General features: G+C 45.0%; 1 protein-coding gene, 2 long non-coding RNA genes and 1 pseudogene across 3 annotated transcripts; 1 reads left to right on the top strand and 3 right to left on the bottom strand.

Moving 5' to 3' along the window:
• Positions 1-1,427: 1,427 nt before the first annotated feature.
• On the bottom strand, positions 1,428-20,178 carry LOC120910528 (gastrula zinc finger protein XlCGF57.1-like). Its single transcript, XM_040322286.1, has 6 exons — positions 20,155-20,178; positions 19,912-20,058; positions 19,652-19,795; positions 19,406-19,549; positions 4,317-4,458; positions 1,428-2,569 (listed from the first exon to the last, which is right to left on the bottom strand). The coding sequence occupies exons 2-6, from the start codon at positions 19,981-19,983 to the stop codon at positions 1,428-1,430; spliced, it is 1,644 nt and encodes a 547-aa protein (XP_040178220.1). The 5' UTR covers positions 19,984-20,058; positions 20,155-20,178.
• On the bottom strand, positions 6,566-8,163 carry LOC120910297. The gene is made up of 3 exons (XR_005741503.1): positions 8,124-8,163; positions 6,892-7,011; positions 6,566-6,818 (listed from the first exon to the last, which is right to left on the bottom strand). It is a non-coding gene; the product is annotated as an uncharacterized LOC120910297 (long non-coding RNA).
• Positions 9,711-9,867, top strand: LOC120912558 (annotated as a pseudogene).
• A 38-nt stretch (positions 20,179-20,216) lies between the features above and the next one.
• Positions 20,217-24,599, bottom strand: LOC120910269. The gene is made up of 3 exons (XR_005741475.1): positions 24,511-24,599; positions 20,372-20,477; positions 20,217-20,255 (listed from the first exon to the last, which is right to left on the bottom strand). It is a non-coding gene; the product is annotated as an uncharacterized LOC120910269 (long non-coding RNA).
• Between the last annotated feature and the right edge of the window lie 1,117 nt (positions 24,600-25,716).

Raw genomic sequence — 25,716 nt, 5'->3', positions numbered from 1 at the left:
AGCCTCATTTCCATACAACACGCCCCCTCCAAGTCATTTGAATTAGGCACCCTTACGCCCGCTCGTTTTAGGCTTGTTTAAGTGTCCGAAGTGTCCGCCTTAATGTCGCAGTCACGAAAAAAAATGCTGTTCGCCGCCATTACTAGTAAAAAAAATAATAATTTATAAAAATGCCATAAAAACTATCCCCTATTTTGTAGACGCTATAACTTTTGCGCAAACCAATCAATAAACGCTTATTGCGATTTTTTTCCAAAAAATATGTAGAAGAATATGTATCGGCCTAAACTGAGGAAAAAATAATGTTTTTTTATATATTTTTTGGGGGATATTTATTATAGCAAAAAGTTGAAAATATTGCCTTTTTTTCAAAATTGTCGCTCTATTTTTGTTTATAGCACAAAAAATTAAAACCGCGGAGGTGATCAAATACCACCAAAAGAAATCTCTATTTGTGGGAACAAAAGGACGCCAATTTTGTTTGGGAGCCACGTCGCACGACCGCGCAATTGTCAGTTAAAGCGACGCAGTGCCGGATCGCAAAAAATGGCCCGGTCCTTTGGCTGCCAAATCCTCCGGGGCTGAAGTGATTAATAAGGGTTCCCTTCAGTGTGAAACATTTCCCACACTCTAATCATGATTAAGGATGCTCTCTAGTGGGAATTCTCTGGTTTTCAACAAGCTCTCCTTTTTTGAGTGAAAGATGAACATGAATAAACTCACCCGTATGACTTGGAGAAAAGAAGACTAGGAAGCACATGATCTCGGGCATATAAAAACTTTAATAGATTTAAATACATTCAGAGGAATAGGAGCCAATAAGGGGAAAGACCTTGTAGACATCCTTGTAACCACAGAGGGGTGGACACTGCCACCATGGCAAGTGGTGTGGTGTAGCCATCAGCTCCATGCCGAAACCTCTTCCGAACGTACGCCAGCCCGCCGCAGTCGAATTACGTTGTTTCCGTAAGGCCTTAGGCGGCCTAAAGTTATTCCACCTATGAGGTGAAATAACAATGTTAAAGTATGGCCGCCGTTCCTGCCGCGAGGTTCGAATTTTTTTTACGTCGTTTGCGTAAGTCGTCTGCGAATCGGGAGTTACGTCGTTTACGTCCACGTCGAAATCAATAGGCCCGTACAGCGTACTTAGCCGCAATGCACCCTGGGAAATGTAGGCGCCCGGCGCATGCGCAGTGTAAAAAAACTTAAAAAAATGTGAGGTCAAGCCTCATTTCCATACAACACGCCCCCCTCCAACCGATTTGAATTAGGCGCCCTTACGCCCGCTCGTTTGAGGCTACGCCGCCGTAGATTAGCAGGTAAGTAGATTGAAAATCACTACTAGCCTAGATAATTTACGGCGGTGTAGCCTAAACAGGTTAGGCTACGCCGACCTAAAGTTAAACCTATGTACCTGAATCTACCGATTAGAGAATAGTGTGACTTCTCTGGTGTTTCACAAGTTGTCCTTTCTGAGTGAAAGATTTCCCGCACTCTGAACATAAATAAGGACGCTCACCCGTATGAATTCTCTGATGTTTAACAAGGCTTCCTTTACAAATGAAAGATTTCCCGCACTCTGAACATGAATAGGGACGCTCGCCCGTATGAATTCTCTGGTGTTTAACCAGGTCTTCTTTACAAATGAAAGATTTCCCGCACTCTGAACATGAATATGGACGTTCGCCAGTGTGAAATTTCTGGTGTTGCACAAGGCTTCCTTTCAGACTGAAAGATTTCCCGCACTCTACACATAAATAACAACGCTCGTCCGTGTGACTTATCTGGTGTCTAACAAGGTCTCCTTGCTGAGTGAAACATTTCCCGCACTCTGAACATGAATAAGGACGCTCACCTGTGTGAATTTTCTGGTGTCTAGTAAGTTTTCCCTTCTCAGCGAAAGATTTCCCGCACACTGAACATGAATAAGGGCGTTCGCCAGTGTGAAATTTCTGGTGTTGCACAAGGTTTCCCTTCAGACTGAAAGCTTTCCCGCACTCTACACATAAATAAGGACGCTCGTCCGTGTGACTTATCTGGTGTTTAACAAGGTCTCCTTGCTGAGTGAAACATTTCCCGCACTCTGAACATGAATAAGGACGCTCACCTGTGTGAATTCTCTGGTGTCTAGTAAGTGTTCCCTTCTGAGTGAAAGATTTCCCGCACACTGAACATGAATAAGGACGCTCACCCGTGTGAATTCTCTGGTGTTCAACAAGTGTTCCTTTCTGAGTGAAAGATTTCCCGCACTCTGAACATGTGAATATATTCTCACCTCTGTGATCTCCTTCATGGGGTGAGGAAGATTCCTCGGGATTAGAAGGATCTGTTGATCTATCTGCAGTGTGAGATCTTACATGGATATTTACAATCATAGTATGTGATTGATGAGAAGATTCCCCCTGATCAGAGGGATCCATTGATGTCTCCGGACAGGAAGGTCTGTGATGTATATTTTGTGTATTTGGATTTCCTCCTGGAGGATCCTGTGTGATGACAATATCTTCTGACTTACAATCAGCAGATAATAGAAGATGTCTCTCCGAGGAATTCCTCACATCACATCCATCTGTTGGAAAGAAGGAAAAAAATATATAAAAAATCTAAGTAGATGACAAATAACTGGAGTTTTATCTCCTCCCCCCCGTCGGTGGAATAAGTGGAAATGCCGATATCACAGCTGGGCTCATGTTCTCCCTCCAAAATCAATCAGAAAAGTCTTCACACCGAGTCCATATATGATCTGCTAATTCTAGAATAATAAATAGTTATGACTAAGGCTTCATTATCCAAAACGCGTTAGTTTGGATTGCCTGTATATATTCCTGGCTCTTAAATAACAAAGAGTTTGCAGATCATATATGGACTCCGGTGTGAACACTCTCCTAAAAACGTCAGTGATACAAAAAGTCACGTTGGTCTAACAGTCAACAGTTTCACAGAGATCTGACATGGACCTGGGTACAACTTTAACACCAAAATATGAAAACAAAACCAGTTACATCTTTATTCAGGTCGGAAAAAAAACATCCATCCAGTTCAACCATAAAAAAAAAAACAATGAGACACTGGGTAACATTACTGTCTGCATTAATACCAGCTATGGGGAGTAATGGTGGTGCCACCTAATTTTGTAGAAATATGACATTATATTGAGGAATGGAGATGGACCTTTCATATGTCCTTCTCCATGTCTGTCTGTCCACCTGCAAGGTGATTAATGTGGCCAGTCTCTGGGTGGAGACCAAACCTGATTTAGGCCAGCCAAGCCTGAAATCTCAGTATCTCCTCCTCATTTGTTGGGAACATGACATTATATTGAGGAATGGAGAAGGACCTTTCATATGGTGTACAGTATCTCCTCCTCATTTGTTGGGAACATGACGTTATATTGAGGAATGGAGATGGACCTTTCATATGGTGTACAGTATCTCCTCCTCATTTGTTGGGAACATGATGTTATATTGAGGAATGGAGATGGACCTTTCATATGGTGTACAGTATCTCCTCCTCATTTGTTGGGAACATGACATTATATTGAGGAATGAAGATGGACCTTTCATATGGTGTACAATATCTCCTCCTCATTTGTTGGGAACATGATGTTATATTGAGGAATGGAGATGGACCTTTCATATGGTGTACAGTATCTCCTCCTCATTTGTTGGGAACATGATGTTATATTGAGGAATGGAGATGGACCTTTCATATGGTGTACAGTATCTCCTCCTCATTTGTTGGGAACATGATGTTATATTGAGGAATGGAGATGGACCTTTCATATGGTGTACAGTATCTCCTCCTCATTTGTTGGGAACATGATGTTATATTGAGGAATGGAGATGGACCTTTCATATGGTGTACAGTATCTCCTCCTCATTTGTTGGGAACATGACATTATATTGAGGAATGGAGATGGACCTTTCATATGGTGTACAGTATCTCCTCCTCATTTGTTGGGAACATGACGTTATATTGAAGAATGGAGATGGACCTTTCATATGGCCTTCTCCGTGTCTGTCTGTCCACCTGCAAGGTGATTAATGTGGCCAGTCTCTGGGTGGAGACCAAACCTGATTTAAGCCAGAAAAGCCTGCAATCTCAGTATCTCCTCCTCATTTGTTGGGAACATGACGTTATATTGAGGAATGGAGATGGAACTTACTTCCTATTCCTTGTCATAGGTAAGACCAGGGGACACTGTTGGCATATGAGAAGATCTGATAAGTTTCTAACATTTTGGTTTAAACTACAATCCTTATACTCAGAAGTAAAATGAGACTGTGACCCAATTTTCCCATATTGCCTATACTTACTTGTGTTGATATGTGGAGAATTTCCATCCTGTTCACTTTTCATAATAATCCCAACCTCCTCCATGGGTGGCTGATCACCCCCCACATACATCTCTTCTTTTTCCTCTTTAACCTCAGCTTTTATATTAATCCGTTCCTCACCCTAAACCCCAAAATAATGGAAAACATGCATTAAAGTCAGATATAAAAGACAAAAATTACAGCAGCTCTGCATTCCCAACTACATAATTAAATGTGTTTTTTTAATAAATATAAGCAGTGTAGGTAGCTGAATGTGACATGATATCAGCCTCTTGTAGTCCTTGTAAAGCAGAGCTCAAACTGGAGAGGGGAAAGCAGAACAATGAGACAATTAAGAAGGCTGCCTGCTTTTGTGGGAGGAGTCTGAGAGGTATTTATCCCTCCTCCTCTGGCTAGTCCTGCGTCGGCGCGTATTCTGGGTTCCCACCCACCCGTTTCCCCCAATTTTCACATATACTTATACATATTGTTCATTTATTATTCTTCATACAGGGTATGCCCTCTTTCAGGCATACTGACCAGCTAGGCCAAGGCACACCTCAGGCCTTGGTAGGTAGGGCATCGCATTTCCAGTGAAGACTCTGACCACAAGTGCTACCAAGGGGGTCGCTGATAGCACGACATGTGAAGAGAGATTAACTCATCAGTCTGCTGCTTCTCTTTTCACTGTCCAGTCATAGGCTGGGGGAGGGACAGGATCGGTAGGTGTTATGCCGAGTACATACGGCCAGACTTTTGCACGGGCAAAAGTCCGACGGATAGAAAGAGAACATGTTCTCTATCTAGGTCTGTTGGATTTCCAGATGGAAAAAGTCCGATGGGCAATACACACGGTTGGAATTTCCGATGAAAAAAGCCAGTCTGACTTTTTTGATCGAAAAATACGGCCGTGTGTACTCGGCATAACTGACATAAAGCAGGTCTACTGCTCATTACCTGTGAATCCAGGTGGCAAGAGATCCACCCTCTGGAGATATATTATCACAATGGCTTGGACACACAGGAGAGAGATCAGCAGAGATCAGCAACACAACATTAAGCACGCACCCCCCCCCCATTGGAGTAGAAAAAGCAGGAAGAGGACCCATGATGTCATGTGACTAGACTCAAGACTCATAGAAGAAATAAACAATACAATTAGGGGTGCTTCAAGATGCAGCTGGAAATTGAGTTTGGGGGCGGGGGGGGGGCAAAATCTCCACTTTGGGTGTGGAAGTGAACACTAAGTTCAGAATCACTTGTGTGTTCTATACACAGAGTCCACCTACCTGATGGTGAGGGATGGTGTGACCTTCCTGTGTGGAATACAGAGGACGAGGACATCTCTCTGGTGGGTTCCCATTACTGGATCCATCTGTAGGAAACACACACACTGACTGAATACATTGTTTCTATGTGTTTATCAGATGATGGGGGATCTAGGTGGACCCTCCGTACTGCTCTCTCCTTTACAATAAAGTCTCCTCTTACCCGGTGATGTGAGGGGCGGCTGATTCTCCATCATGACGTCCTTGTAGAGATCCTTGTGTCCTTCTAAATACTCCCACTCCTCCATGGAGAAATAGACAGTGACATCCTGACACCTTATAGGAACCTGACACACACAATGATACAGTCACCATCCAGACACATCCCTTGTCTGTTACTGGATAATGTCCCAGAATTCCCGGCACCGCTCACCTCTCCTGTCAGCAAACCAATGATCTTGTTGGTGACTTCTAGAATCTTCTTCTCATAGTTTCTTTTGGGTTTCAGGGAATGATGTGAAGGCACTGTGATGGTTAAATTGTCACCAAACTTCATTGGAGGAAAACTCTGCATTGAAAGCACAACAAAAAGACATGTGACCTCCCAGAATCCTCCTCACCTCTCCGGTAGGGTTGCCATCTCATCCCTTTAAACTCGAACACATATTATTTACACAGGTTCTGTGGCTGATAACGGTGGTAATTAAACTCACTTGGTGCTTTATCTACATTAAATTAGCCTCAGAACCCGTGTAATTCATATGTGTTCGGGTTTAAAGGGATGAGGTGGCAACCCTACTCTCCGGTCATGTCTGAGTTTTATTTTTTTGAGAGAAGGAGTGATGTCATGTGACCTCCCAGAATCCTCCTCACCTCTCCGGTCAGATCTGTGCTTTATTAATAGAGATAAGAGTGATGTCATGTGACCTCCCAGAATCCTCCTCACCTCTCCGGTTAGGTCTGTTTTATTAATAGAGATAAGAGTGATGTCATGTCATCTCCCAGAATCCTCCTCACCTCTCCGGTCAGATCTGTGCTTTATTAACAGAGATAACAGTGATGTCATGTGACCTCCCATAATCCTCCTCACCTCTTCGGTCAGATCTGTTTTATTAATAGGAGATAAGAGTGATGTCATGTGATCTCCCAGAATCCTCCTCATCTCTTAGGTCAGGTCTGTTTTATTAATAGGAGATAAGAGTGATGTCATGTGACCTCCCAGAATCCTCCTCACCTCTCCGGTCAGGTCTGTGTTTTATTAATAGAGATAAGAGTGATGTCATGTGACCTCCCAGAATCCTCCTCACCTCTCCGGTCAGCAGGTAGATGATCTCCAGGGTGAGGTCTAATATCCTCTCAGTCTTGTGACTTGGGTCCTCCTTCATCATCACTGATGTGATCATGTGATCTATATAGGACTCTGACCCCTGTAGAATAAGGTGACCAGATTTTTAAAATTAAATCCGTTTTTTTTTTTTTTTAAATGGCAAATGGTAGAACTATTTTATAAGCATATTTTCCTCAAATGATATATGCAGTATATGTGGTATGTGTTTATGGAATGATTGTATGATATATACGTTATTTCTAAAAGTCATTTCATACCAGCCCCATAGCGTCATTATTTTCTCATTCATAAAAGGGAAAACCATGCATTTTAAAGCACAGTTGAAGAGTGCCCAGCAGCCCAGCCTTACCTGTGATCAGTGCAGAGTGAGCGAGGAGAGGAGACAGATTATACAGAGCAGGGATCTCCTGTTTACCCCCGCATGGCCGATGTCCTCAGACTAAGTCCCGCCTCATATGATAGACGTCACCAGTGTGCTGCCTATCATAGGAGCTGGCCCAGGAGGTGAGACTTCATCCAACAGCACAGAAAGCGGGAGATCCCCGCTCTGTATAATCGGACTCGCCCCCTCCCTGTCCGAGACAGCCTAGTGGAACCCGTTATAGGGCCGGCCCTGGGCGCACACCCTCTGCACCAGTTTGCTATGCACCTGCCCAAGATCGTCTCTGAATCTGGGGACAAAACCGGGGACAGACGGGCTCCGGGGACAGTGTCCTCAATCCGGGACTGTCCCCAGAAACCCAGGGATGTCTGGTCAACCTACTGTAGATAATAAGGCGACTGATCATTATAAATCATTGACAAGTAGAGATTTGTCTTAAACCCTTTGCCCAAAAGTGAGGGAGGTTTACAACTGTGTCTGTGATGTGTTAATAAATACCAAATAAGCACGTGTGTGGTTTATCCAGTCATATTAGACCTTTGTGGCCCGTGTAATCCGGGGTCGTAGCAAGTATGTGTCCATTGTTTACAATCTGCATGCTAAAAGGTGTTCCCTTTTTATAATTTTAGTAAAGTTAGAGGTGTGTATATATATATATATATATATATATATATATATATATATATATACTGTACATATATGTGTGTATCATCATCTTCTGGAGATAAAATATGTCACAGTGACTATGGAGGAAGAGGACGGCAATGCCGGGGATTACTGGGTGCAAATATAAAATAATATCTTATTACCTCCTCTGCTGCCAGTTCCAGCAATGTCTCCTCTCTACTTCCTACTGATTCACCTCTGACCCGGAACTTCCTGTTTGTTTGTGACATCACTTCCTGTCTTTATTCTATATAATTTCCTGCTGGGAACCCACATCACTTCCTGTTTCTACCTCATATCACTTTAAGCTGGCCATATGCGTGTAGATTTATTTTGTTCAGCCTGGGCTAAGTAGAGCAGATAGATGACTCTACCCTACCGCTGTCTTGTTACATTCGGCTCCCCTTTACAGATTGCTCCGGAAGTGACGTTCCGTCGCCGCCATCTTGCTACACCCTACACTCCTGCACAGTAATGATAGAGTGTGAAGGGGGCAAGCGGACATCTTATTACACCCACCGGAGTTTTGGATTTCACAGTTATTTTCAAGACAAAACAGAGCTTATATGCTTAAATACAGTTAGGTAGATTCAGGTACAATGGATTAACTTTAGGGCGGCGTAGCCTAGCCTGTTTAGGCTACACCGCCATAAATTAGCTAGGCTAGTAATGATTCTCAATATACTTACCTGCTAATTTACGGCGGTGTAGCCTAAAACGAGCGGGCGTAAGGGCGCCTAATTCAAATGGGTTGGGGGGGGCGTGTTTCATGTTAATGAGGATTGACCTTACGTTTTTGACGTTTTTTGTCACTGCGCATGTGCCGGGCGACTACATTTCCCAGTGTGCATTGCGGCTAAGTACGCCATACGGGCCTATTGATTTCGACGTGGAGGTAAACAACGTAAATCCCGATTCGCGGACGACTTACGCAAACGACGTAAACATTTCGAATTTCGCGGCGGGAACGGCGGCCATACTTAACATTACTATTCCACTAGAGCCTAGCACTAACTTTACGCGGCCTATCTCTTATGTAAACGGCGTAAAAGTACTGCGTCGGCCTGGCGTTCGTTCGTGAATCGGCGTATCCCCTCATTTACATAATCTACGCCGGCCGCAATGGAAGCGCCATCTAGCGGCCATCAGAAACATTGCAATCTAAGATAGGACGGCGCAAGCTGTCGTATCTTAGATATGTTTAGGTGTATCTCTGTTAGAGAATACACTTAAACATAGGTCGGTGCAGATTCAGAGTTAGGTCGGCTTATCTGTAGATAAGCCGGCCTAACTCTTTCTGAATCTACCTAACTGTTTGGAAATCCGACGGACTGTTTACATGTTAAATTTTTAAAGCAGTATCATTTGTCACTGTGTGTAGAAAGAGGTAAAGCAGCAAAACAGAAAAAAAAAATCTGCAGTACCCAAATACACCAGTCACAATGCTGCACGGTGCACAATACAAATCCACTATAATATTCTTTCTATGTTAGAAAGTATATTATAAGTGTATTACACCCCTATATACTGCACACCAAACAATAGTACACCTATACCAGTCCTTAAAAAGACTTTTGTGGACCTTTTAGCTAGTGATTTGTTTCAATACAGCCTGTCCCTGCTCCACACAGCAACCTCTCCCTACACTGACAAAAAGCAGAATGTAAAATGGCCACCAGATCAGGTCTATTTATAAGGTAGGGGGTATGTCCATGTGCTGAAATGTCTCAATCGCTTCTCGGCCTTTTGTCTAAGATCAAGTGTAATATCTGTTCTTATCAGTTACCAATAGGTGGTGCTATGCTGACCGTCCCTAGTACCTGGCGAGGGGGAAAGGGATGGCGGTCGGCAGACGCTAAGCCTGATGTCGTGGAGGTGTAAGCCTTCTGATTTGGACAGAGGCATGAGGTCGAAGCTGGAAGGCTAGGCCCCTGGCCTCTGGCCTGGATTTGGTGGTGCCTGCCCCAGTCAGTTGTTCGGGAGAGAACCCTTGCTCCTCTTTTCGTCGGGAGGAGCGGTTAGTATCTCCCGAATGTGATTAGGTGGGAGGGATGGGGGTTGTGGGTAGTAGCCTGCTTAGGTGGGCTCACCCCGACCTCTACTTCTACCTTCCTGGCTAGGAAGGGTGTTGCTGGTCCGGACCGGGGGTCAGGGAGCGTTGAAAAGCCTGTGGAGATAGTGCCCCTGGAGTGGCAGTCCAGGGGTGCCATACATTGCACAAGCGTTTGAAAGGGGCACTCATTGTGTGGCACCTTAGGGCACTGATCTCCACATAAACCTTTATGACACCTGCCTCTAGGGCCGGGCCTTTTGGCTGGGACCAGGGGAATTTTTGTTTCCTGGCCGGAGGGCCGGCCATCGTATTGCACGTTGGTCACTTTCCACTCACTTCTCTCACCTTCCTTCTCCCACACTTTCTTTTTTATTTTACCCCCTTGTTTGTCACGTTTTTATCTTTTTTTGTTGGTGCACTTGCACTTAATGTGTGATGAGTAGGGTGCTGGTCCTCGGGCCTGCTCTGAAAGTCTTGGGAGTGGGTGGACATGGCCTTCTCTTATGGGGTCTCCCTTCGGGGGAGCCTCACCGAGGAGGGTTCTGTTTCGGCAGACCCTCCAAGGATGTTGGGTCCATGTGGCTTCGGCTGCATGGACCACTGTTTACGCGAGTCCCTGCCAGGAGCCTAACACCCCGGGGGATCAGAGTTGGGTCTTTTTCGGAGGACCAATTGACGCAGCACCTGTCACAGTTTTTTGTTGCACCTTTTTATGTGTGTGCACATTTTTCCTGCACCGGGTGGAGTTTTTGGGTTGTGTTATGCACACCACAGGCTTTTCAATAGAAAAACAAAATGTCTCAATTGGCTGTCCTGTACCACCTGATGGATGTGTCATGTGTCAAAGTTCTTTTCAATGTAAAATTGCGGACTGGCGCGAATATCGCCAGATCTCCGCCTGTTCGGCGAAACGCAAATGTGCAAAGTTTGCCGCGAACCGATCGCCAGGCCATCTCTACACACGATCGGATATCTGATGGAATCTAATCCGATGGATTTTTTCGTTGGATATCCGATGAAATTGACTTTCGTCAGTCTTGCCTACACACCATCAGTCAAAAATTCCGATGGTGCCCAAACGCGGTGACGTACAACACTAGGACGAGCCGAAAAAAAATTAAGTTTAATGCTTCCAACCATGCGTCGACTTGATTCTGAGCATACGTGGATTTTTGACCGATGGAGTTCCATGCAGACGATCGGATTTTTCTATCGTTTTTTTATCCATAGGAAAAATTTAAAACCTGTTATATATTTTTTACACCAATGGAAATAAAACCGATGGGGCCCACACACGATCGGTTTGTTTGATGAAAACAGTCCATCGGTCAGTTTTCAGCGGACAAACCGATCGTGTGTACAGGGCTTGATGTAGTCAAAGACCAGTCTAGGGGGTGTTGTTTTGTAGTTTTAATTTGTAGGAACTTGGATAGGGTATTTTAGTAGGATGTTTCGGAATAAAACTATACACAACTTTAGGACTCTAGCTGATCTAGAATGGAGTAGTAGGTGAAGTCCCTCGCTAAATGCAGATGGCAGACTTCTGTAGAGCAAATTACACTAATCTAACTATTCACATCCTAGCATCTAAACTAGGAGGGTACTACAATCATATGAATAAAGCTGATCCAAATTCCACAATGTGACAGAAGTACTCTGTTGTGAAGAGGAGGCTCTGATGTGAAAGTGGTGGGGTGGGTGGCTCTCATGTGATAGGGGGGACTCTGTTGTTCAGAGGAGTCTCTGATGTGATGGGAATTTCTGATGTGATGTGTACAACAGGGTTCTGATGTAAGGTATGGGCTCAAATGTGGTGTAGACTTCTGATCGGAAAGTGGTAATGGTCTTTTAATGTGATGAGGGAGCCTCTGATGTGATAGAGGGCTTCTCATGTAAAGGGGGTCTCTGATTTGAAGAGGGCTTCCAATGTGATGAAGGGGGGGGGGGGGACCTCTGATGTGATGGTGGGGGACACCTCTGATGTGAAGGGGACTTCCAATGTGATGGGGGGACCTCTGATGTGACAGGGGGCCTTGCTTGTGAAGAGGGCTCCTAGTGTGATTGGGACCTCTGATGTGATAGGGGCTTCTCAAGTAAAGGGGGACTCTGATGTAAAAGGGGTTTCTAATATGATGGGGGGACCTCTGCTGTGATAGGGGGCATTTTATAGGACAGGGGACTTCCAATAGGATGGGAGGGACCTCTGGTGTGACAGGGGGCTTCTAAAATGAAGGGGGGGGGTCCTCTGGTGTAAATAGGGGGCTTCCAATGTGATGGGGGACCTCTGATGTGATAGGGAGCTTCTGATGTAAAGGCGGGACCTCTGATGTGATAGGAGGATTCTGATGTAAAGGCGGGACCTCTGATGTGATAGGAGGCTTCTGATGTAAAGGCGGGAACTCTGATGTGATAGGAGGCTTCTGATGTAAAGGCGGGACCTCTGATGTGATAGGAGGCTTCTGATGTAAAGGCGGGACCTCTGATGTGATAGGAGACTTCTGATGTAAAGGCGGGACCTCTGATGTGATAGGAGGCTTCTGATGTCAAGGGGGGACCTCTGATGTGATAGGAGGCTTCTGATGTCAAGGGGGGACCTCTGATGTGATAGGAGGCTTCTGATGTCAAGGGGGATTCCGATGTGAAGGGTCTCCTGATGCGAAAGTGATAACTTCAGAGGCAAAAAGGGGAGGACGTCTGATATGAAGTTATTTCTTGGAGATTTTTTTTAATTATTATAAATGAATGAACAAACTGTTTTTTGGCCCATGAATGTTTGTAAAATATACAATGCGGCCTTCACACTGAAAAAAAATTGGAGACTGTCTGGATTAGATGGATCAGGAATCGGGACACAGTGTATGAAATCTCCAACATACAACATTAAGAAACTGGAGGCACGTATGGGAACAATAGATCCATTTATTCGATATTGATGCCACGTATACAGTACATGCCGAATTAGAAACTTCATAATTCATTCTTCATTTCATTTTTATTTTATGATTTCATTATTTTTGTTAAAAATCCCCATTGCCATCATTTAACTTATATATGAACTGCTTTACATATTTCATGAAATTATATAATTTATTTTTTACATCACTCATGTTTACATGTAAAAAAAATATGATCGAAGTATCTGATATGCAGACTTACAGTAGTTGATATAACATTCGTTGAATGAATGTCAGAGGCATTTGTCATCGATGCAGATTGATAGTCTGTATTATCAGCGCCATCTAGTGGCCAAAATGCAGAGTGGTTTTCTGAAAAACAATATCGCATTATGGCCACTAGGTGGAGCCGATGACAAAAGGAATTCATCTCTTAGAAAAATTACAGTGGCATTTCCTTCCGCTTGCTTGAATGATTCTGATATTTGTGCAACAAGTGTTATTTATTATAGGTACTTATATAGCACTGCCAATTTAGGCAGCTCTTTACATATATTATACATTAACAGCTTACAATCCAAGGTCCCTAACTCACAATCATACATAGGTTATATAAATAGACCCTGTAACGGAATGGCCTGTGACACCCAGAGACCTTTGAAGGATGTGGGGTACTCCTGTGCCAGCGTCACTAATGACTCTTGGGTCTAGGGTCAACATATGCCCCTTTTGGGCATAGGATGGCTGAGAAATGATAATTCATGTATTGCAGGAGATCTGGACATATTACAGGTGATTTCATTCTGACCCCCAACCGGTCAATAAGAGTGTCTCCTTCAACACTAGTACTGTTTTGTGTCTATTGTACTAATTAAGTCTGTAAAGGTCATATGTCTAACTTTGAGGTGTTAATTGGGTCTGGCTTCTGAAAGACCTTTCATTGTGGATTCTAATGACACTGTTTTGTGTGAAAAGTCTATTGATGATAGAGGTGTTGTGAGTTAGCAGTCTAAAGGTCAGACGTCTCTTTTCAGGTGTAATGGATTAGCATGTCAATTACGTCTACAAAGGAATGTGCATTATGTAGCATTGAATATATTATTGCGGAGACGGGACGTCTGGGGGATGACTAATAATTAACTCAACTAAATGTCATTGTCTAAGAGAGTGTGTATTGAAGTGCCTTGTGGGTGGAGTTGATTCGTTGTTCACTTGGTTTCTAAAACTGTATATAACAAGCTAAGGTACCATAAAAATTATTCATTGATTTTAGAACCAGTAACAGAGCTGTCTGTCTCGTTATTTCTGGGGAAAATCCAATGGGTCTTGTCTGCTAGATTGTGGATTGTCGGATAAGCTGTCGTGGTTGATGGAATAGAAATCGTAAACGGTGGTGACCGTTACAGACCCCTTAATGTAATACAATTCTATACACTGTATACTTTGTTACTATGCTGTTGGATACCTAGTAGTTGTGGATATGCAGCCAAAAAAAAATACACAATGTAAAAAGCACTCACCTCCGCTGACCACTAATTTTAAGGGGTCCTGCTTATTACTAATATAATGGGTTAAATACCTGTAAACTGGTACTGGGGATTTCCTCTGTATTAATGATGACGATAATAATTGTGAAATTATGGAACCTTTCACTGTGCCCATTTGGAGGATAACTATGATGGGAGTGATGGTGTCAGGACCTGAATCTCCTGCTGGTGGCACTGTGCTTCCCAGAGTGGAAGGTTGTTGTTTTGGCATCCACCAGTAGGTGTCTCTCAGTAGCCAGCAGATCCCGTTAATCAGTTTCCACCTGTGCCCGTGAGGAGGATAACCAAGATAGTGGTGATGGTATCAGGACCTGGATCACCTGCTGGTGGCACTGTGCTTCCAAGAACGGAAGTTTGTAGTTCTGATGTCCACCAGCAGATCCCAGTAGTCAGAATCCACCTGTGCCCGTGAGGAGAATAACCAAGATGGTGGTGATGGTACCAGGACCTGGATCACCTGCTGGTGGCACTGTGCTTCCAAGAATGTAAGTTTGTAGTTCTGGTGTCCACCAGCAGATCCCAGTAGTCAGAATCCATCTGTGCCCATGAGGAGGATAACCAGGATGGCAATGATGGTGTCAGGACTTGGATCACTTGCTGGTGGCACTGTGCTTCCCAGAGTGGAAGGTTGTAGTTCCAGGGCCTCCCAGCAGATCCTACCTGTACCCGTGAGGTGTATAACCAAGATGGCGGTTATGGTGTAAGGACCTGGACCACCAGCTAGTAGCACTGTGCTTCCTAGAGAGGAAGGTTGTGGTTCTGGTGTCCACCAGCAGGTGTCACCCAGCAGATCCCAGTAGTCAGAATCCACCTGTGTCCATGAGGAGGATAACTAGGATGGCGGTGATGGTATCAGGACCTGGATCACCTGCTGGTGGCACGGAGCTTCCCAGAGAGGAAGGTTGATTACTGGGATCTGCTGGTAGACACCAGAACTACAGATTCTACCTGTACCCATGAGGAGGATAACCAAGATGGCGGTGATGGTGGAAGGACCTGGACCACCTGCTGGTGGCACTGTGCTTCCCAAAGTGGAAGGTTGTAGTTCTGGTGTCTACCAGCAGGTGTCACCCAGCAGATCCCAGTAGTCAGAATCCACCTGTGCCCATGAGGAGGATAACCAAGATGATGGTGTATAGACCTGGACCACCTGCTGGTGGCACTGTGCTTCCCAAAGTGGAAGATTGTAGTTCCGGGGTCCACCAGCGAGTGTCACCCAGCAGATCCCAGTTGCAGGATCCACCTGTGCCCATGAGGAGGATAACCAAGCTGGTGGTGATGGTGTAAGGACCGGGATCACCTGCTGGTGGCACTGTTCTTCCAAGAGAGTAATGTTGTAGTTTCGGAGTCCACCAGCAGGTGTCTCCCAACCTCACTTTTTCCACACTTTGAACATAAAAATATTGTTACCCTGTGTGAATTATCTGGTGTGCAATAGACGATCTACTGTAACTGACACATTTTCCGCACTCTGAAAAATGTAAGGATGATTAAGGACGTTCACTCGTGTGGCGTCTTGCATGTCTAACAAGGTCTCCTTTCTGAGCGAAAGATTTCCCGCACTCTGAACAGGAGAAAGGACGTTCACTGGTGTGGCTTCTCTGGTGTCGATAAAGAGAATCCTTACGACAAAAACACTTCCCGCACTCTGTACACGAGAAAGGACGCTCTCCAGTGTGAATTCTCTGGTGTATAAGAAGATCTATTTTGCGATAGAAACACTTTTGACACTCTGAGCATGAGAAAGGGCGCTCACCCGTGTGAATCACCTGGTGCTTAAGAAGGTTTCCTTTCATAATGAACGATTTCCCGCACTCTGGACATGAGAAAGGACGCTCGCCCGTATGAATTCCCTGGTGTTGAAGTAGTATTTGTTTTGTAGAGAAACACTTCCCGCACACTTCACATGAATAAGGCCGCTCTCCCAGGTGACTTTTCTGGTGTTTAACAAGGTCTCCTTTTCCGATGAAACATTTCCCGCACTCTGAACACGAATAAGGACGCTCCCCTGTGTGACTTCTCTGATGGGTAATAAGGTCTCCTTTGTGAATGAAACATTTCCCGCACTCTGAACACGAGAAAGAACGTTCCCCAGTGTGAACTCTCTGGTGTTTAGTTAGGTGTCCTTTCGTAATGTAACATTTCCCGCACTGTGAACATGAAAAAGGACGCTCCCCTGTGTGATTTCTCTGGTGGATGAGGAGGTCTGCTTTCTGAATGAAGCCCTTACCACATTCCGAACATGCATAAGGCCGCTCGCCCGTGTGAATTCTCTGGTGTCTGATGAAAGTTACTTTTTCGGTGAAACTTTTGCCGCACTCTGAACATGAGAAAGGACGCTTATTGTTGTGACTTTTCTGGTGTTTGAGAAGCTCGGTGTTGTTTTTGAATGACTTCCCGCACACTGTACATGATAAGGAACGCTCTCCTGTGTGAGATCCTTCATGGCTCAAAGAAGATCCCTCAGGATTAGGTGGACCTGTTGATGGATCTGTACTGTGAGATCCCAGGAGGAGATCTGGAGGAAACGTATGCGATTGGTCAGGTGTCTCCACGGAATTGGATCTATCCATTGATCTGTCCAAACGGTGAGATCTGTGATGTGTACTTTGAGTCGTGGGATTTAGTCCTGAAGAATATTCCGCAATACCGCTGTCTTCTACCTTACGGTGTGGAGATACAATGAGAGTTCCCCCGGAGATTTCGCCATTCTGAACATACAGTCCATCTGTTGGGAATTTTTTTTTTTTTAAATAAGTATTTTTTATTTCTTTCATTCAGTCATATAAAAACGATATTGTCAAAAGTATTGGGACACCTGCCTTTACACACACATGAACTTTAATGGCGTCTTAGTCCATAGGGTTCAATATTAAGTTGGCCCCGCCCTTTGCAGTTATAACAGCTTCAACTATTCTGGGAAGGCTAAAAAGTAGAAGAAGGCTGTCCGTGAGGTTTAGGAGTGTGTCTATGGGCAGGGGTGGACTGCCCGAGGGCCCAGGGTCAGTAGAGAACACCATGAGAGGCTCAGTCTGCCCATCCCTGCTGGCACTTGATGCAGCTAAAGGAAAGGACTCAGGCATTGATCGGGATAAGAGAATGATCATGGAGATGATGGCAGCCGCACCGGCCACCTCTCTCCCCCCATCTTCCTCCTATTCCTATCTCTCTCCCTTTCTGTCTCTATTCCTCCACCCCTTCTTCAGGTGATGCAAAATACCTGAAAAACATTGGTAACAGAATGTGTGCATTGATGACATTGCTGTGGTAAAAAAAAAAAAAGAAGGAGATGGACCTTCCTCCACCTACTTTTTCTGAAAAAAGACAACACATTAAAGAACACAGATGAACCTTTCATATGGTGTACAGTATCTCCTCCTCATTTGACATTATATTGAGGAATAGAGATGGACCTTTCATATGGCCGTCTCCATATCTGTCTGTCCACTTGCAAGGTGATTAATGTGGCCCTGGGATTAATTGGTCTCTGGGTGGAGACCAAACCTGATTTAAGCCAGCCAAGCCTGCAATCTCAGTATTTCCTCCTCATTTGTTGGGAACATGACGTTATATTGAGGAATGGAGATGGACCTTTCATATGGTGTACAGTATCTCCTCCTCATTTGTTGGGAACATGACGTTATATTGAGGAATGAAGATGAACCTTTCATATGGTGTACAGTATCTCCTCCTCATTTGTTGGGAACATGACATTATATTGAGGAATGGAGAGGGACCGTTCATATGGTGTACAGTATCTTCTCCTCATTTGTATTTCTATCTCCTCCTTATTTGTTAGGAACACTGGTTAGCGATGTTAATACAATGATTACATTCTTCTAGGAAGGACTAGATTTTTTTCAAAACAAATTTGATGCACATGTCTTTATTGAACCCATGCAACAGTGTCAACGTATGCTTCATTCTCAAGTAGTGTAGTGTTTCTGCATTTAGCATTTGTTACTTACTTGTGTCTATATGTAGAGAAGTTTCTGTCTCCATAGACTGCTGATCTCCACTCACCAACCTCTCTTCTTCTTCCTCTTTAATCTCAACTTTGATGTCTTTCAGTTCTTCACCCTAAACCCCAAAGATGGTAGAATACATTTGTAAAAGATAAAAAAACAGGAGAAGATTCTATATAAAAATGTCCTTTCATAGCTTCTAGGTCAGGGGTGCCCAACCTTTTGAAGAGCGTGGGCCACGCAAGCAAGAGTCGATAACCGGTCGTGGGCCACAATGAGCAGACAGGGAGGATAGCAGGTCCATGTTCATCCTGTCTATGCAGAGCAGACACGGACACAGTGAACTCTACTCTATGGGCCCTCCGATCCACCCGATCCACCCAGATGGAAGTGGACAGATCCCCTTCGTTTTTTCTTTTCCGGATCGGATTGGAGGTAGGCGGTTGTACACAGACAAAAGTCTGTTTATATCTGCCGCTCCATAGAGGTGAATGGAGGGTCCAATTGGGTCGGACCAAGTCTATGGCTCAGTGCAGGTAACCCACAGGTACACTGCTCTGTACCTGCAGGTCAGTTTGAAAGCAGCCCAGTAACCACTCCAGAACACATATGCCCAAATATACTGTACACTGTGATTTTAGAAATAAACTTACCTTTAATAACAGTCTTCCATACCGGTATAATCGGGTGTTGCTGTCCCAACCAAAGAGCATTTGGTATCACTCCGCCTGTGACAGGAGCTGGCATCATACAGGAAGCATCGGCTTATGTGGCTCTGCTCCGTAGCCGCTTGCTTCCTCTACCGCATGCTTTATTCAAAACATGATGCTCTGGGATGGCGGGTCGGCAACTCGCATTCTGGGCTTGCTGACCCCCTATCCCAGAGTAGGAAGTCACAGGCCACAACAGAGGGCTCCGCGGGCCACTGGTTGGGCACCTCTGTTCTAAGTGCTCACTCCCACCTACCTGGTGATGGTGAGGGATGGTGTGATCTTCCTGTGCGGAGTCCCGGGAATACAGAGAACCATCCTCCAGAGATTGCTGATCTGCTTTTGCAAATGTTTCTTCTTCTTTTTTAACCTCAAATTTGATCTCCATCCATTTTTCACCCTAAACCCCAAAGATGATAGAACAAAAAAAAAATTAGATTACGTAGAGCAACGCCATTTTATAGTTTAGAATATATTTTGAGTCCTATTCAACTCAGATTACCTGATGATGGTGGGGGATGATGTGATCTTCCTGTGTGGAATCCTGGGAATACAGAGAACCTCCCTCCTCCATAGACTGCCGATTGTCCATCACACAGAACTCTTCTTTTTTAACTTCAATTTTGATGTCTTTCAGTTCTTCCCCCTAAACCCCAAGGATGACAGAATATATCTATTTAAAAAAAACATGAGATTCCATTCCAAGAATGTAGTTTGTTAGCTTCGAATAATTTTAAAGTTTGATTGCTCAGTCCCATCTACCAGATCATGATGACGAATGGTGCGATCTTCCTGTGTGGAATCCAAAGAATGCAGAGGACCTCCCTCCTCCATAGACTCAACTCCGCCCACAAACGACTCCTCTTCTTCTTTTTTAACTTCAACTTTGATGTCTTTCAGTTCTTCACCCTAAACCCCAAAGATAATAGAATACATTTGTAAAATGGAGTAACAGATTACTTGCCTACAATACATTTGTAGATCTACATTCTCAGTCCCACCTACCTGATGATGATGGTGAGGGATGGTGTGATCCTCCTGAGTGGAATCCCGGGAATACAGAGGACGGGGACATCTCTCTGGTGGGTTCCCATTACTGGATCCATCTGTAGGAAACACACACACTGACTGAATACATTGTTTCTATGTGTTTATCAGATGATGGGTGATCTAGGTGGACCCTCCGTACTGCTCTCTTCTTTACAATAAAGTCTCCTCTTACCCGGTGATGTGAGGGGCGGCTGATTCTCCATCATGACGTACAATGAGATACTGTGATGGGTCTCTGAAGACGGCTGCTGGGTGATAATGGCTCCTCTATTTTCTTCCTGTGCAACAAGACAAAGTAACAATTATCATTACAGACTTTTGATGAACGGAACATTCCTGGCTTAAGTTCTTGTCGGGTTTGGTGAATATGACAACATTTCGGGTTCTAAATCTGAACCCCATTATTTAAATGAAAGTAGAACATTCCAAAGAAAAATAAACATTGTAAAATCTCCGTTTGACTAGGATCGATGATTTTAGTAATGATTAACCGCTTCAATACCGGGCACTTTCACCCCCTTTCCTGCCCAGACCAGTTTTCAGCTTTCATCGCCGTCTCATTTTGAATGACAATTGCGCGGTCATGTAACACTGTACACATATGGTATTTTTATCCTTTTTTTTTCACAAAAATAGAGCTTTCTTATGGTGGTATTTAATCACCACTGTGGTTTTAATTTATTTTAAAAAAATATATATAAAAAAACGAAAATTCTAAAAAAATAAAGTTTTTCGTGGTTTCTGTCAGAAATTTTTGTAAATACGTAATTTTTCTCCTTCTCTGATGTGCACTGATGAGGTGGCACTAATATGCCGCACTAATGGGCACTGATAGGTGGAACTGATTTGTGGCACTGATAGGCATCACTGATAGGTGGCACTACTGATAAGCACTAATAGGTGGCACTGATGGGTACTGATAGGCGGCACTGATTTGTGGCACTGATGGTAACTGATATGCGGCACTGATGGGTACTAATAGGCGGCACTGATTTGTGGCACTAATGGGAACTGATAGGGGGCACTGATTTGTGGCACTAATGGGTACTGATAGGTAGCACTGATAGGTGGTACTGATAAGCACTAATAGATGGCACCGATTTGTGGCACTGATGAGTACTGATAGGCAGCACTGATTTTTGACACTGATCGGTACTGATAGGCAGCAGCACTGATGGGTACTGAAAGGCAGTACCGATGGGCATCACTGATGAGCACCGATAGGTGGTACTGATAGGCAGCACTGATGAGCAATGATAGGTGGCATTTATAGGTGGCACTGACTTGCAGTACTAATTGGCACAAATTGGCATCACTTCTGGGCGCAGATTGGCATTAGTGCCCCGATTATCTGTACAGTCTTCCCTGTGAGGAGATGCCACCAATCAGCTCTTGGACACAGCTGATCACATGAGTAAAGAGCCATGTCGTCAGCGATTTACCGATATTGGGGTTGCGCCGGGACACAGCACCCCCACGGGTACAGCGAGACTGGGGCGAGAGGATCCCATTCTCCGCCACCTGTCTATACAGCGAGCGGGAGGTAGTTAAAGTAAAACATTAAAAATGCAAAACTCCATTAAAAAAAAACATTCCTGGGGTTCCCCTAACCTCCATGTGAAGTGGGGCATCGGTATGACGTATACGGCCTACTACAGCAACACTGACATTTCGGACACTGAGCGTTTGAAATTCTCCTCTGAACGCCTTTTACTCCGGCAAAGAAAAAGCAGCCTAGAAAACGCACCCAAAGCCATGTAGTGCAAACATGTTTAGGCGTGTCAAGCATTTTGAGCGTTTATGGAGTCTATTGGCCGGAATATTCATTTATTTTGGTCATTGGAATGAATGAGCGTTCCAGTGCTAAACACGTCTGCGTTTAGATACGTTTACACGCATTTTTTTCTGCCCAAAGCTCCTTTCCTAAACACACTGGGGATTTTTTTTTTTTCATCCTGTAAACACGCCTCTTCTAATATGTCTGGAAATGGCGAAGTGTGCATAGACACGTAGGGTAACACAGAGGTGTTTTTACAGGCTGAAAAAAAAGAAACGTCAGATGCCTGCATGCGCACAAAGAAAAAAGGGCCAGATTCTGGTAGAAGTGCGGCGGCGTATCATAGATACGTTACACCGCCGCAAGTTTTCATCGCAAGTGCCTGATTCACAAAGCACTTGCGATGAAAACTATGCCGGCGCAAGGCGGGCCAATTCAAATGGGCGTGTGCCATTTAAATTAGGCGCGCTCCCGCGCCGGACCTACTGCGCATGCTCCGTTTCTTAACTCCCGCCGTGCTTTGCGCGCAGTGACGTCATTTTTTCGAAACGGCGACGCGCATAGCGTAATTCCGTATTCCCGGACGGCTTACGCAAACGACGTTATTTTTTAAATTTCGAAGCGGGAACGACGGCCATACTTTAGACAGCAATACGTTTGCTGACTAAAGTTAGGGCACCAAAAACGACGACTAACTTTGCGACGGGAAACTAGACTAGTGGCGACGTAGCGAACGCGAAAATCCGTTGTGGATCCGCCGTAACTCCTAATTTGCATACCCGACGCTGGTTTACGACGCAAACTCCCCCCAGCGGCGGCCGCGGTACTGCATCCTAAGATCCGACAGTGTAAAACAATTATACCTGTCGGATCTTAGGGATATCTATGCGTAACTGATTCTATGAATCAGTCGTATAGATAGAAACAGAGATACGACGGAGTATCAGGAGATACGACGGCGTAACTCTTTGGTGAATCTGGCCCCCCAAAGTGCTTTGAAATTGCCGGAAAAATGACAGCTCCCCATAAACAAACCAAGGTTATGCCTTGTACACACGGTTTGACTTTTGACCATGCAAAAGTCCGATGTGAGTCCGTCGGAAGTCCGATGGAAAGAAAGAGAACAAGTTCTCTATCTAAGGTCCGTTGGACTTCCGACAAAAAAAAGTCAGACGGCGGCTACACACGGGCCGGACTTTCCGAGAAAAAAATTCCGTCCGTGTGTACGAGGCATAAGAGATTCCCCTTATCTATACCAGACCCTTATCCTAAATGAGGATGTGGAATAGATAGTAATGAGGCCCCTACACACAAGAATCAAATGTCATGAGGTCCCTGCCAATTCATAACAGGCCCTCCTGGCTTGCTATCATTTTTATGGAGCGCCCCAAAAAATAAACAAAAGAAATAAAAGGCATGGGGTCCCCTACAAGTTCTATACCAGACCCTTTGGTAAAACCATGCAAAAATCAAGAAAAAAATAAAAACAAAGGCTCTGGATGGACAGTTGGATAAGTGGTTCTATATTTAGGATGTATCTGGTCTATAAACCAGAGGCTCTGGATAGACAGTTGGATAAATGGCTCTATATTTAGGATGTATCTGGTCTATAAACCAGAGGCTCTGGATGGACAGTTGGATAAATGGTTCTATATTTAGGATGTATCCGGTCTATAAACCAGAGGCTCTGGATAGACAGTTGGATAAATGGCTCTATATTTAGGATGTATCCGGTCTATAAACCAGAGGCTCTGGATAGACAGTTGGATAAATGGTTCTAGATTTAGGATGTATCCGGTCTATAAAGCAGAGGCTCTGGATAGAAAGTTGGATAAATGGTTCTATATTTAGGATGTATCCGGTCTATAAACCAGAGGCTCTGGATAGACAGTTGGATAAATGGCTCTATATTTAGGATGTATCTGGTCTATAAACCAGAGGCTCTGGATGGACAGTTGGATAAATGGTTCTAAATTTAGGATGTATCTGGTCTATAAACCAGAGGCTGTGGGTGGACAGTTGGATAAATGGTTCTATATTTAGGATGTATCTGGTCTATAAACCAGAGGCTCTGGATAGACAGTTGGATAAATGGCTCTATATTTAGGATGTATCTGGTCTATAAACCAGAGGCTCTTTGTGGATGGTTGGATAAATTGCTCTAAAATTTGTACATTTTTCAATATAGCTCATTATATTTGGATCAGGATGAGCTCCGGCGTGTTCGCACCGCCCACGTGCAGAACCTGCCAGGAAGTCGGCACTGCGCTGCGCTAATCACATTCAGTGAATCATTGTGCCGATGTGCGGCTGCAGAGATCGGGAAATGTCTCACTGCCTGTGATTAGCGCAGTGCCGACTTCCTGGCAGGTTCTGCATGTGGGGTGTGCGAACACGCCGGAGCTCATCCTTATATTTGGATTTTCAGTGCATAACAGCATTTGAAGACACTGAAAAACATCACAGTGACTATAGAGGAAGAGAACAGACATGACGGGGTTACTGGATGTAAATCTAAAATAATACATCTTTACCTTCTTCATTCCCAGTGCCAGCAATGTCTTCTGTCTAATTCCTGTTCACGAACCTCTAGCCTGGAACTTCCTGTTTATATCTGACATCACTTCCTCTTTGGAACCCTGCATCACTTCCTGTCTGCATCTCACATGATTTCCATTTTTTTTTTTTTGCGTTCCACTGACAATAAGTGAGATCACCTCTTTGTGGCGAAGATAAAAACTGCAGCCTACCTTGTTTTTTTGTACTTTGATCATTGCATTCTTCATTTTTGATGCACAGATTATGCAGGTTATAGGTCAAACGATGAAAACCTGCTTATGAAAATTCAGAAATATGTCAAAATAAAGTGCGTTATACAGTGCAGTGTAATATGAGAAAGGATAATACATACCGTATTTATCGGCGTATACCGCGCACTTTTTTGCCCTGAAAATCAGGGCAAAATCGTGGGTGCGCGGTATACGCCGATACCCGCTTTCCCGCGCCGAGTTTTGAATACTGCGCCGACATATACCGAGTGCAGTACACTCGGGTATAGTCGGCCAGTCTCGGCTCCTTCTGCGCTCACGTCCTGGACGTACAGGACGTGAGCGCGAGTGTTGCCGAGCCTGCCCGACAATACACGAGTGTACTGCGCTCTGTATATGTCGGCGCAGTATTCAAACTCGGCGTGGGAAACGAGCGGGGAGGGCGCCGCAGAAGGACGCCGGACCCGACGAAGAGGACACCCGAAGCCCGCAGACGGACCCCGGACCCGACGAAGAGGACACCCGAAGCCGCAGAAGGACGCCGGACCCGACGAAGAGGACACCCGAAGCCGCAGACGGACGCCGGACCCGACGAAGAGGACACCCGAAGCCCGCAGACGGACCCCGGACCCGACGAAGAGGACACCCGAAGCCGCAGAAGGACGCCGGACCCGACGAAGAGGACACCCGAAGCCGCAGACGGACGCCGGACCCGACGAAGAGGACACCCGAAGCCCGCAGACGGACCCCGGACCCGACGAAGAGGACACCCGAAGCCGCAGAAGGACGCCGGACCCGACGAAGAGGACACCCGAAGCCGCAGACGAACGCCGGACCCGACGAAGAGGACACCCGAAGCCCGCAGACGGACCCCGGACCCGACGAAGAGGACACCCGAAGCCGCATAAGGACGCCGGACCCGACGAAGAGGACACCCGAAGCCGCAGACGGACACCGGACCCGACGAGGCCG

Source organism: Rana temporaria, chromosome 8, assembly GCF_905171775.1.
Source record: "Rana temporaria chromosome 8, aRanTem1.1, whole genome shotgun sequence".
Taxonomy (NCBI): domain Eukaryota; kingdom Metazoa; phylum Chordata; class Amphibia; order Anura; family Ranidae; genus Rana; species Rana temporaria.
Note: the sequence above shows the minus strand (reverse complement) of the source record. Positions and strands in the feature narration are given on the sequence as shown.